Here is a 13,980-nt window from a genome sequence, read left to right as displayed (position 1 = left end):
GTTGAATATGTTCTAAAAATGTTCTCGTTTCTTATTTCTCAGTATGAAGTACTTCTGCTTGCATTACCTTTAAAACTTCTCATTAGGCATTGAGGCTGCTCCTGGCAAGTTGCATAACTGTGGGTCAGTAGAGCATAAGAGTGCTGTATTTGGCAAAAATAATGGATGAATATGACACTTGTCCAGAAGGATGACATAAGCACCATTACATGGTCATTTGAACTACTGAGCATTCTGAGGCTGCAAGGTACCCTTAAGGGGCAAATCACACAGAACTACTTTCTCTGTCTCATCTGCTGTTAAGGTTCTGGACTAGTCTGGTAGGACTAAAGGAAGAAAATTATCAGATAAGACAATTTATCTATTTACAATGTGGATATCTGAGAGCACTTTTAATACAGTCTTTATTAAATAAATATTCATTAAAGAATATAAAGCCTTTATTTGCTCAAGATCTCAAGGAGCATCAGTGGGAGAAGAAGGATTTGAACCCTGGCTTCCTTGGTTCTCAGCCAACAGGCTACTCCTCCACTACACTACACTGACACTACACTGTCAAGCCATCATGCTGTTAGCATCCACCAATTCCCATGTTAATTGCTTAGCACAGCTTAGTAAATAGGTTCCTAAAACACTGCAATAGGGTGCAATTAGGGAGTAATTTTATAATGACTTATACGTAGGTAAAAGGCCTCTTATAAAATTGCTCCACATGCACAAGTATGCGCCAAGTCAAGAAGACACATACTTGTACCTGAGCCTGGTGTAGGCAAGTTCAAGAGAGTCACAATGTACTCTCATAGCCTATAAAATACACACCTATGCACATACGTCAGCCATGTATATTTATACATGCTAATTAGCTGGTTTAAATATACATGGTCACATTGTAGCCATAAATTAGGCAGGTTTTGTACTAGTATTTTACCTGACACATTGGCAGTATTAAACCAAACTGCACTACATTCAAGGAATTCATTAGCATAGGTTTGCATTTTTACACAGCTAATTAAAATTTTTATGTAAAAATCCACAGTTAGGGATCAAACCATAATATCAGAAACATGAAAACAGTTTAACAAATAGGCCTATTAGTGCTCTACAGTTCAGTAATGGCAGCAACTCAGTAAACTTACTTTGCAAGGTATTTGCTTTTTAATGACTGTATTTTTTGCATCAGTCGCTTGTTTTCTTCTTTCATTATGCCATTGTCTTTAGGATGGAGAAGTAGCACTTTTAAAATCTTCTTGTTAGATAGCGTTTTACCTTCAAAATGAACAAAAATAACTCTGAAATATCATGGCAAACAACTTTTACTCAGTAGTTTTTCCTGCTGAATTGGAGCCTGCCCTTACAAGGGTTACAGGCCATAAATCTCCATTTCCAGTTCCACAGGGTTTGCTTCCACTTTTAATGGCAATTTTCTCCTAAGATCTCCTCATAAGAGAATATAAGAATAGTCATACTGGGTCAGACTGATGGTCGATCTAGCCCAATATCCTGCTTCCAGCAGTGGCCAATCCAGGTCACAAGTACCTGGCAGAATGCCAAATAGTAACAAGATTCCATCCTACTGATTCCAGGGACAGTAGTGGCTTTCCCCATTTCTATCTCAATAGCAAACTATGGACTTCTCCTCCAGGAACTTGTCCAAACCAAGCTCCCAAGTTTAATATCGTTTACTATCCTTTTTTAAATCTAGATACACTAACCGTTGTTACCACATTACCTGGTAAAAAGTTTCTAAGCTTCTGCTTAACTATTTGTTGAGTGGAAAAAATATTTCTTCCTATTTGTTTTAAAAGTATTACCATGTAACTTTATTGAGTGTCCCCTAGTCTTAGTACTTTTTGAAAGAATATAACAAAATCAATTCACGTTTTCCCATTCTACACCATTCAGGATTTTGTAGACCTCTATCATACCCCCCCCCCCCCCCCGCCACAGCTGTCTCTTTTCCAAGCTGAAAAGCCCTAACCTTGTAAGCCTTTCCTTAGGAGAGGTGTTCCACCTCTTAATCATTTTGGCTATCCTTCGTTGAACCTTTTCCAATTCCACTATATCTTTTTTGAAATACGGTGACGAGAGTTGCACACAATACTCAAGGTGAGGTTGCACCATGGAGAGATACAGAGACATTATTGTATTCTTTGTATTATTTTCAATCCCTTTCCTAATAATTCCTAGCATTCTGTTTCTTGTTTTGGCTGCCACCACACATTGGGAGGAAGATTTCAGTGTATTGTCTATAATGACACCTAGATCTTTTTCTTGGGTGTTGACTCCTAAGGTTGAACCTAACATTAGGTAACTATGATTTGGATTATTTTTCCCAATGGGCATCACTTTTGCATTTGTCCACTAAGTTCTCATAGTATCAGAAGAAAAGCCCTGTGTTAGAGGAAAATCTGGGTGAAGGATGGGGAATAAATGGTCTTTGTCCAGGGTATTGAAAGGTACACTGTGTTGTACCAAAAGCAGGAATCTGCCAGGAAATATTCTTATCAAGGCATGGTTCAAACTATGTGCCGTTTTCTAAGGCAGTGATATCATGTCATCTTAGCAAAATAATTGCGTATTATTTGCATGTGTGCAATATAGTTAGAGAAACAAGGGCTAGATTTACTGAAGTGTGATACAGCATGTTATTTACCACAGGTCCCATTTTATGCAGTGGGACCTATTTATTAGTCATGTGTGCTAACAGTATTAGCGTATGTTACTAAATCTAGCCACAGATGTTTGTTAACTTGGATTTGGAGCTACAGAGCTTCTCATTCGCTTTGAAGGATTTTGTATCTGATGGAAGAAGTCTCAGATGCATAAATCTCCACAGAAAAGCTTCAGATGCTGTCAATAAAAACATGAAATAAGTTGTACATAATACAGTTATGGTATATAGAGACTTACGGAATAGTAATAAATACATATATGTTTTTCTGTGTCCTCCCTTTCCCTAATAACTATTAAACAGCTACATTGAGCCACCTGCAAACCATTCCACTTCGCATTCTCATATGCATGTCTTTGACTAAATCTCTAATACTTCTGCCTATGCTGGAAGTCTGTAGGATATATGATTGTATGATCTGGAATTTAATCTTGGTAAAAAGAGACTACATCCCCAACTCCAGCACAATCTTCATGTGTCTTCTATATTTTCAAAAGCACAACAATTTGATGGTAGATCAGGAACCAAAAATTAAAAACAGTCTGAAAATGCCCCCTATATCTCAATCACTGTTATCCAAACTCATTTCACCTCCATTCTGCTCGGCATGTACGGCTGGCAGTCTGCTCACCTGAAGATTGGATCTGCTCACTTTCCAACACAGCTGCGTGAAGAGCCTCAGCTAGAGACTGATACCCCAACTCGTGAAGAACTTTACAAAAAGATGCAAAACCAGAACCATCTTCATTTTTTAAAAAACTGAGTAGTTTAGAAACTTTAAAATCCAGTGAGTCTTCTAGCTGTCAGACATCAAGAAAATTGTTATTTAGTCACATTATTCTTTAGAATCACATTTTACCAAACTATCAAACATTTTTGAATTAAACTTTAACTTGGGTAATATGAACTCCTTTAATTATTAAAATAAACTGTATTTAATATAATTATTTTTACTTCACAGTTGCATTTTATGATCAAAGTACTTTGAACAAAGAGGCTACACAAAAGTACTAAAATAATAATTCAAAATGTTATTCTGCTACTGCTGAAACTATCACAATACTGGCTAGATGACTAACAGTTGGTATAACAGGCCTTGTCCATCTGAAGAACTATTTGTTGCCCTGCACAACTACTCATATCCATTCAACCAGATCTACCTACAGCTTTGGGTAGACTGCCTGTCTAACAGAACTCAGGACAAAATATTCTGCCTGAACCCAAGTAAAACAGAGAATCTGTGGGTTCCTAACACAAGTGGACAGACACCTGAATTCTAAATCTTGTTTTGGGAAGTATGAACTCCCCATAAAATCACAGATCAGGAATTTGGGATAATGTTAGACCAGTGGTTCTCAACCAGTGTGTTGGGACCAGGGGCGTAGCCAGACAGCAGATTTTGGGTGGGCCTAGGCAAGAAGTGGGTGTGCAGCAAGTGTTCTCCCCCTCCCCCCCCAAAATATCTAAGCTGGTGGGAAAATGCTTCTCTCCACCTTGGCAGTCTTCAGCAGGCATGCGCTGAAAACAGAGCATTCACTGGTGCCAGTATTGTGGAGCACACCATTTTCATTACCATCAGGGGGAAGTCTTCAGCTGGTACAGCTTGGAATCCCCATCAGCTACTGCTAAACATGTGCTACTGTTGGGTGGGCCTGAGCCCTAAGTGGGTGGGCCCCGGCCCACCCAGGCCCACCTGTGGCTATGCCACTGGTTGGGACACACCTGTTTCACCAAAAATGTGGCAGACAGCAAGCCTTTGCTTTCCTTGATAACTATTTGTGCCTGCGGGCTAGGGAGAGCGGATCAGGGAATCACGTATTTGTACTGCTATGGATTTACAGCCTGTCTCACTGACACAGACTACTCAATAATTACCGTGGATTCTTTTGGATTTGTATTAGATAAATGAAACCTTTATTAGAGGTGCTAAAATCTATAATGATTAAGATATAGACAATGATTAACTATATAAACAATCATTACACCACTGGTCTCTACATCTAAGCAATGCTAAGAGTTCTTAGACCAGGAAAGGAAGCAATAATACATTATATACGTACAACATCACTGGTTCTTACATCATCCAGGTTCTTAACATCAGCAGGGGGGGGGCTGGTTCACAGCGAGAGCAAGGAGCTTCTTTGACCAGGAAAAGATCCTCTGCGCAGCGCGTCCACTCAAAGATGAGCCCCCACTCTGCTGTAACAAGCCCCCCTTTTTATTAGGCTTAGAGCTCATGTTCAGAGCTAAGGAAAATTACAGAATGCTTGAGAATAGGTAAGCAAGCCATACTGTGGGAATGTGGTCACATGTTTTCCAAGTCCAGGTGGCCAGGCTGAACTTCCGAAAACAAGTAACATCCTCCCCTTCACATACCAAATTAATTACAGCTGTGTCTTATCTTCTGCATTCCAACTTATTTTCACACAAAGTTAAACAATCATTTTTAAACAGAATGACTTCTAATCAACAATATAGAACCCAAGTGCACTGGTCGGTCAAGACAGAGTTGAAAAACAATCTTTAAAATTCACTTGTATTAAGCTGGTCCTTGTTGCTTCACCAAAATGGTAAAGGGGACAGAACTCCTCTCATATGAGGAAAGGCTATATAGGTTAGGGCTCTTCAGCTTAAAAGAGATAGCTGAGGGGAGATATGATTGAGGTCTACAAAATCCTGAGTGGTGTAAAACGAGTAGAAGTGAATCAATTTTTTTACATGTTCCAAAAGTACAAGGGAACACTCAAGGAAATTACATGGAAATACTTTTAAAACAAATAGGTGGAAATATTTTTTTCCACTCAACGGATTGTTACATTTTGGAACTCTTTACCGGGGGATGTAGTAATAGCAGTTAGCGTATCTGGATTTTAAAAAAGGTTTGGACATGTTTCTGGAGGAAAAGTCCATAGTCTGCTATTGAGACAGACATGGGGAAGCTACTGCTTGCCCTGGGATTGGTAGCATGGAGTGTTGCCACTATTTGAGTTTCTGCCAGTTACTTGTGACCTGGCTTGGCCACTGTTGAAAACAGAATACTGGGCTAGTTGGACCATTAGTCTGACCCAGTATGGCTATTCTTATGTTCTTATTACCCACAAAGTTCACTGCTGCCACCAGCTCCAATTGGAAATGCTGGAGCTGGTGGAAATGTTGTTGTTAGTAATCTGTAACCTGTCATCTGTAGTACCTGAAGATTGGAGGGTGGCCAATATGATGCCGATTAAAAAAAAAAAGGTTCCAGGAGTGATCCGGGAAATTATAGACCAGTAAGCCTGAATTCAGTGCTGGGTAAAATAGTGGAAACTATTATAAAGGACAAAATTACAGAACACATAAATAAACATGGTTTAATGGGCCAGTGTCAGTATGGTTTCAGACAAGGGAAGTCTTGCCTCACCCATTTGCTTAATTTCCTTGAAGGTGTGAATAAAAGTGAGTCGGTTGATGTAGTGTATCTATATTTTCAGAAAGTTTTGGTTTGGCCAAGTTCCTGGAGGAAAAGTCCACAGTCTGCTATTGAGACTGACATGGGGGAAGCCACTGCTTGCCCTGGGATTAGTAGCTTGGAATGTTGCTACTAACTGGGTTTCTACCAGGTACTTGTGACCTGGCTTGGACACTGTTGGATACAGCATACTGGGCTAGATGGACCATTAATCTGACCCAGTATGGCTATTCTTATGTTCTTATTACCCACAAAGTTCACTGCTGCCACCAGCTCCAACTGGAAATGCTGGAGCTGGTGGAAATGTTGTTGTTAGTAATCTGTAACCTGTCATCTGTAGTACCTGAAGATTGGAGGGTGGCCAATGTGACGCCGATTAAAAAAAAAAAAAAAAAAGGTTCCAGGAGTGATCCGGGAAATTATAGACCAGTAAGCCTGAATTCAGTGCTGGGTAAAATAGTGGAAACTATTATAAAGGACAAAATTACAGAACACATAAACAAACATGGTTTAATGGGCCAGAGTCAGTATGGTTTCAGACAAGGGAAGTCTTGCCTCACCCATTTGCTTAATTTCTTTGAAGGTGTGAATAAAAGTGAGTCGGTTGATGTAGTGTATCTATATTTTCCAAAAGTTTTGGTTTGGACAAGTTCCTGGAAAAGTCCACAGTCTGCTATTGAGACTGACATGGGGGAAACCACTGCTTGCCCTGGGACAGGTAGCATGGAATGTTGCTACTAACTGGGTTTCTGCCAGGTACTTGTGACCTGGCTTGGACACTGTTGGATACAGCATACTGGGCTAAATGGACCATTGGTGTGACCCAGTATGGCTATTCTTATGTTCTTCCCTATCCAGTAGTCACTATCTTTCTTTGCATCATTTTCAGCAATAACAGCTGACAAAAAAAATCCCTTTTATATAATTTATGAACTGTAGTGTTCAGTGTGCCATGGATGTGAACATCTTACAGGTATGTCACAATGGAAGAAAGGTTGAGAACCACTGTGTTAGACTCATCACTTACATTGATCCTGTAATTCAAACAACTGCAGCAACTATGAAATCTTTCTCCATATATCAAAAATAAGAGTCTAACCACAGTGGTCCATGCCACAATAACATCACTGCTAAACTACTGTAATGCCCTGTATATTGGTGAAACCAAAAAGAGTCTACACCAGCTCCAACTAAATCAGAATGTTGAAGCACAACTGTTATATAGTCACGCTACTTGAAGTCTTCTAACACCCTTCCTGCAAAACTGTATGGCTACCAATACTTTTCAGGGCCAAAGTTAAAACTCTATCATTGATTTTCAAGGCCTTCAGACAAAATGAACCAGAGTACCTATATAATAAGTTAGCTATCCACACACATTTGAGGCCTCAAGGAGCATCACCACCAGTACCCTTGTCAAAGGAAAATCACACATCTTGACACCTGCCAGTGAGCCTTCTCAGGAGCAACAGCTATACTCTGGAACTCACTTTCAGAGGGGATATACGTAGCACAAGACTAGCTCTACTTCAGAAAACAGGTGAAAGCTTGGCCCTTCTCCCAAGCCTTTAATGCATGTGGTGACTGATTATCCACTCAGTCTACGTCTAGACTAGCCTGCCACGCACCTTTGCCTTTAATTTAGCCACCTACATATTTATCCCTATGAGTTTGTCCTACCCATCTTGTTTGTCTATATGTCTCAATGCACTTGTCCCCTCAGCTGTCTATTAAGAACATAAGAATTGCCATACTGGATCAGAACAGAGATCCATCTAGTCCAGTATCCTGTTTCTAACAGTGGGCAATCCCAGTCACAAGTACCTGGCAACAAAAGGTAGCAAGATTTCATGCTACTCTCATGGATAAGTGGTGGCTTTCCACAGGTGTACCTTAACAGTTTATAGACGTTATCTCCAGGAATGTATTCAAAACTTTTTTTAAACAGCTACAATAACTACTTTTACCACATCCTATGGCAATAAATTTGAAAGCATAGCTATATATTGAGTGAAAAATATGTAAGCTATGGAAAATAATTTGGTTACATCACCTTGTAACCCTCTCTAGCGCAGCAGGCTACAAGAATATGTTTGGACAACTTCTCTTTCCCTTTGGTAGCATTTGGTAAGAAAGTTCAGGTTCATCTACTGGTGAGACTGACATTCCAATCTAATAAAAAACTAAACAGGTGGGGAAGACATGCAGAGCGTGATTCATGGAACTCTTTCCAATCTGTGTATTTGTGCTGCCTGTGCATCATGTATCTGTTTTGGATGTCTGGTTTGTATGTGTGAGCATATATTTTGTATGAGGCTAGTAACCGTGAAGACATACTGAGCCAACAAGTTAAAGAGTGATAAATCACCTGGACCAGATGGCATACACACTAGGGTACTGAAAGAACTCAAACATGAAATTACCGATCTACTGTTAGTGATATGTAACCTGTTGTTAAAGTCATCTGTAGTGCGTGAAGACTTGAGCGTGGCCAATGTAACAGCGATATTTATAAGGGTTCCAGAGGTGATCCAGGAAATTACATACTGGTAAGCCTGACTTCAGTGCTGGGCAAAATAGTGGAAACTATTATAAAGAATAAAATTATGGAACACATAGACAAACATGGTTGAATGGGACAGAGACAGCATGGGTTCAGCCAAGGGAAGTCTTGCCTCATCAATTTGCTTCATTTCTTTGAAGGCGTGAATAAACATGTGGATAAAGGTGAGCCAGTTGATGCAGTGTATCTAGATTTTCATAAAGCTTTTGACAAAGTTCCTCATGAGAGACTCCTGAGAAAATCAAAAGTCATGATATTTATTTATTTATTCAGAACATTTATACCCCGCTTAATACCACTTAAAGCGGCTTACAATGAACTGAGGAAATAAGTACAATACAATGCCAGGAAAAAGGGTAGAAGGAACAGAGGGAGAAGGAAGGGAAAATACGCTATAGGCTTAAATGGTCCAAGCATGCTGGCCGGAAGGATGACATCTAGAGGCCAAGGTGTAAGCTGAACCCCCTTTCCGCTGTCTGTGCCAGACTCTGATGGTAGAGAAGGGATGAGATGAGAACGACCAGACAGACCAAGGCGAAGAAGCAGACTGCAGTAGGAGTTGGAAGAGTCAGGCGATTTTCTCCACAGAGCTGGTTATGTGGTTACAGTATGCAGCAATCACCAGCCTATTTAGGAGGCAATGTCCTTCTGTAGATTAGGAATTGGTTATTGGACAGAAAACAGAGGGAAGGGTTAAACGGTCATTCTTCTCAATGGAGGAGGGTGAAGAGTGGAGTGCCATATGGGATCGGTATTGGGACCAGTGCTATTTAACATATTTGTAAATGATCTGGAAATCAGAACGACGAGTGAGGTGATTCATTTTGCCCATGACAATACTATTCAAAGTTTGTCAAAACACATGAGGATTGTGAAAAATTGCAAGAAGACCTTAGGAAACTGAAAGACTGGGCATCCAAATTTAATGTGGAGAAATGCAAAGTGATGCAAATTAGAAATAATAATATTCTGAATAATAGTTACCTGATGCCAGGGTCCACATTAGGAGTCAGCACTCAAGAAAAAGGTCTAGGTGTCATCGTAGACAATACGCTTAAATCTTCTGCCCAGTATGCAGCGGTGGCCAAAATTGCAAACAGGATGCTAGGAATTACTAGGAAAGGGATGCAAAATAAGACCAAGAATAATATACTGCCTCTGTATCGCTTGATGGTGCAATCTCACCTTGAATACTGTGTTCAAATCTGGTCGCTGTATTTCAAAGAAGATATAGCGTTATTAGAAAAGGTTCAAAGAAGAGCGACCAAAATGATAAAGGGGATGGAACTCCTCCCATATGAGGTTAGGCTAAAGAGGTCAGGGATCTTCAGCTTGGAAAAGAATGGCTGAGGGGAGTATGAGTGAGATCTACAAAATCCTGAGTAATGTAGAACGGGTAAAAGTGAATCGATTTTTCACTCTTTCAAAAAGTACAAGGACCAGGGGACACTCAATAAAATTACGTGGAAATACTTTTAAAACAAAATAAGAGGAAATATTTTTTCACTCAACAACTAGTTAAGCTCTGGAACTCGTTGCTGGAGGATGTGGTAACAGTGGTTAATATATCTGGGTTTAACAAAAAGGTTTGAACAAGTTCTGAGAGGAAAAGTCTGTTATGGGGGAAGCCACTTCTTGCCCTGAGATTAGTAGAATGGAATGCTGCTACTAATCGTGTTTCTGCCAGCTACTTGTGACCTGGATTGGCCACTGCTGGAAGCAAGATACTGGGCTAGATGGACCATTGGTCTGACCCTGTATGACTATTCTTATGTTCTTAAGGGTAATGCATTTGATATACAGCCTTTCTGTGGTATGGGGTTTAGATATTATATGCAGGTTATTTTCTCTGTCCCTGTGAGCTCAAAATCTGCTTCTGCTGTGCTTTACCTGCTAGGGGATGGAGGAAAGAAGAGGAAAAGAGTTGCTGGAGAAGGTGAAAAATAAAAAGTATGGGGGGGGAGGGGTATTAGGGGCAACGGCTCTAGGACCAACAGGTGATCAATGTAAGGCTGAGGAGTTTTCAAGTACCACTGGGATAATCCTCCTTTTATTGCTTCTCTATCTACAACTCAGATAGATTACAAATTCAGCAGGACACAAATCACACCTTTGAATCATTGTGGGTTGAAATTCCATGTATAAAAGGGAAAAAAACGGTGATAGGAGTGTACTACCGTCCACCTCGCCAGGATGACAAGGTAGACACAGAAATGATAAAAGAAATCAGAGACGCGAACAAAATGGGCAATGTGATAATAATGGGTGACTTCAATTATCCAAATATAGACTGGGTAAATGTAACATTGGGACACGCTACAGAGATACAATTCCTTGATGAAATCAAGGACAGCTTTATGGAGCAACTGGTGCAGGAGCCGACGAGAGAAGAAAAAATTCTAGACTTGGTCCTTAGTGGAGCGCATGATCTGGTGAGGGACGTTATGGTACTGGGGCCGCTTGATAACAGTGACCATAATATGATCAGTTTTGATATCGACCTTGAAGTAACTGTACACAGAAAGTCAAATACGTTAGCGTTTAACTTTAAAAAAGGAGACTATGATAAAATGAGAAGAACGGTAAAAAAAAAACTTAGGGGGGCAACTGAGAGAGTAAAAACTGTACAACAGGCATGGACGCTGTTCAAAAATACCATCCTGGAGGCCCAGGCCATACACATTCCGCAAATTAGAAAAGAAAGACGGAACTCCAAAAGACAGCCAGCCTGGTTGAAAAGTGAGGTGAAGGAAGCTATTAGGGCTAAAAGAAACGCCTTCAGAAAATGGAAGAAGGAACCGTCTGAAAATAACAAGAAGCAGCATAAGGAGTGTCAAAGCAAATGCAAGGCGCAGATAAAGAAGGCCAAGAGGGATTACGAAAAAAAGATAGCATTAGAGGCAAAAAAACATAGTAAAATTTTTTTTCGGTATATTAAAAGCAGGAAGCCGGCAAAAGAATCGGTTGGGCCGCTGGATGACCGAGGGGTAAAAGGGGCGATCAAGGAAGACAAAGACGTAGCGGAGAGACTGAATGAATTCTTTGCTTCGGTCTTCACTGAGGAAGATTTGGGTGGGATACCGGTGTAGGAAATGGTATTTCAAGCGGACGAGTCGGAGAAACTTACTGACTTCACGGTAAACCTGGAGGACGTAATGGGGCAGTTCGGCAAACTGAAGAGTAGCAAATCTCCTGGACCGGATGGTATTCACCCTAGAGTACTGATAGAACTGAAAAATGAGCTTGCGGAGCTACTGCTAGTGATATGCAACTTATCCTTAAAATCGAGCGTGGTACCGGAAGATTGGAGGGTGGCCAATGTAACGCCCATTTTTAAAAAAGGCTCCAGGGGAGATCCGGGAAATTATAGACCGGTGAGTCTGACGTCGGTGCCGGGGAAAATGGTAGAGGCTGTTATTAAAAACAAAATTACAGAGCACATCCGAGGACATGGATTACTGAGACCGAGTCAGCACGGCTTTTGTGTGGGGAAATCTTGCCTGACCAATTTACTTCAATTCTTTGAAGGAGTAAACAAACATGTGGACAAAGGGGAGCCGGTTGATATTGTGTATCTGGATTTTCAAAAGGCGTTTGACAAGGTACCTCATGAAAGGCTACAGAGGAAATTGGAGGGTCATGGAATAGGAGGAAATGTCCTATTGTGGATTAAAAACTGAGAGTGGGGTTAAATGGGCAGTATTCACAATGGAGAAGGGTAGTTAGTGGGGTTCCTCAGGGGTCTGTGCTAGGACCGCTGCTTTTTAATATATTTATAAATGATTTAGAGATGGGAGTAACTAGCGAGGTAATTAAATTTGCTGATGACACAAAGTTATTCAAAGTTGTTAACTCGCGACAGGATTGTGAAAAATTACAAGAGGACCTTACGAGACTGGGAGACTGGGCGGCTAAATGGCAGATGACGTTTAATGTGAGCAAGTGCAAGGTGATACATGTGGGAAAAAAGAACCCGAATTATAGCTACGTCATGCAAGGTTCCACGTTAGGAGTTACGGACCAAGAAAGGGATCTGGGTGTCGTCGTCGATAACACACTGAAACCTTCTGCTCAGTGTGCTGCTGCGGCTAGGAAAGCGAATAGAATGTTGGGTATTATTAGGAAAGGTATGGAAAACAGGTGTGAGGATGTTATAATGCCTTTGTATCGCTCCATGGTGCGACCGCACCTTGAGTATTGTGTTCAATTCTGGTCGCCGCATCTCAAGAAAGATATAGTAGAATTGGAAAAGGTGCAGCGAAGGGCGACTAAAATGATAGCGGGGATGGGACGACTTCCCTATGAAGAAAGACTAAGGAGGCTAGGGCTATTCAGCTTGGAGAAGAGACGGCTGAGGGAGACATGATAGAGGTATATAAAATAATGAGTGGAGTGGAACAGGTGGATGTGAAGCGTCTGTTCACGCTTTCCAAAAATACTAGGACTAGGGGGCATGCGATTAAACTACAGTGTAGTAAATTTAAAACAAATCGGAGAAACTTTTTCTTCACCCAACGTGTAATTAAACTCTGGAATTCATTGCCAGAAAATGTGGTGAAGGCGGTTAGCTTAGCAGAGTTTAAAAAGGGGTTGGACGGTTTCCTAAAGGACAAGTCCATAAACCGCTACTAAACGGACTTGGAAAAATCCAAAATTCCAGGAATAACATGTATAGAATGTTTGTACGTTTGGGAAGCTTGCCAGGTGCCCTTGGCCTGGATTGGCCGCTGTCGTGGACAGGATGCTGGGCTCGATGGACTCTTGGTCTTTTCCCAGTATGGCATTACTTATGTACTTATGTACTTAACTCCCACCAGTCCTTCATTCAGCAGTGCTTAATCCCCATGGACCCAAATGGTATGAATGGTTTAATACATTTTTATTAACAATGTGTTGTATTATCACAGTGCATCTTGAAAGCTGCAGACTCCCACTACTTTCCACCTGTTGGACATCTGGGTGGAGAAGGTCTTTAGAACCCCACTAAACACCTCACTACGCATGACCCCTTATATAAAACTTTCAAGCCAAAAAGTTTACCCACTCCTGCTGAAAGTTCTCCAAAGTTGGTGAACAACATACCTCAATCTCTCCTATTTGGTCAGTTGATAACACTCCCCTTTCCTTTAGTCTTCTGTATAATGCAGGAGTCAGAGGGAGATGTTTCATTAAGAGTGGAAAACAGTCTTGTAAATTATTAGACTGGGTATGGCTTGTGATTTCTGTTCCACTTGCAGTGACTGAAAAAGAAGAGGGAAAAACAAAATGGCTAAAATAATGAAAAACCATCATAACTTG

At 40.8% G+C, this 13,980-nt stretch overlaps 1 protein-coding gene across 2 annotated transcripts in view; it reads right to left on the bottom strand.

The window, feature by feature from the left end:
* The window catches only part of LOC115462273, a 47,424-nt gene that overhangs the window by 9,682 nt on the left and 23,762 nt on the right, over positions 1 to 13,980 (bottom strand). For both annotated transcript variants that reach the window (XM_030192283.1, XM_030192284.1), the window contains exons 2-4: positions 13,765 to 13,922; positions 3,303 to 3,471; positions 1,137 to 1,266 (exon numbers count right to left, since the gene is read on the bottom strand). In XM_030192283.1, the coding sequence (XP_030048143.1) occupies positions 1,137 to 1,266; positions 3,303 to 3,471; positions 13,765 to 13,922 (457 nt within the window). The remainder of the gene's footprint in view (positions 1 to 1,136; positions 1,267 to 3,302; positions 3,472 to 13,764; positions 13,923 to 13,980) is intronic.

The sequence above is a fragment of the Microcaecilia unicolor genome, chromosome 2 (assembly GCF_901765095.1).
Source record: "Microcaecilia unicolor chromosome 2, aMicUni1.1, whole genome shotgun sequence".
NCBI lineage: Eukaryota > Metazoa > Chordata > Amphibia > Gymnophiona > Siphonopidae > Microcaecilia > Microcaecilia unicolor.
The sequence above is the reverse complement of the archived record's forward strand: the minus strand, read 5'-3'. Positions and strand labels throughout refer to the sequence as shown.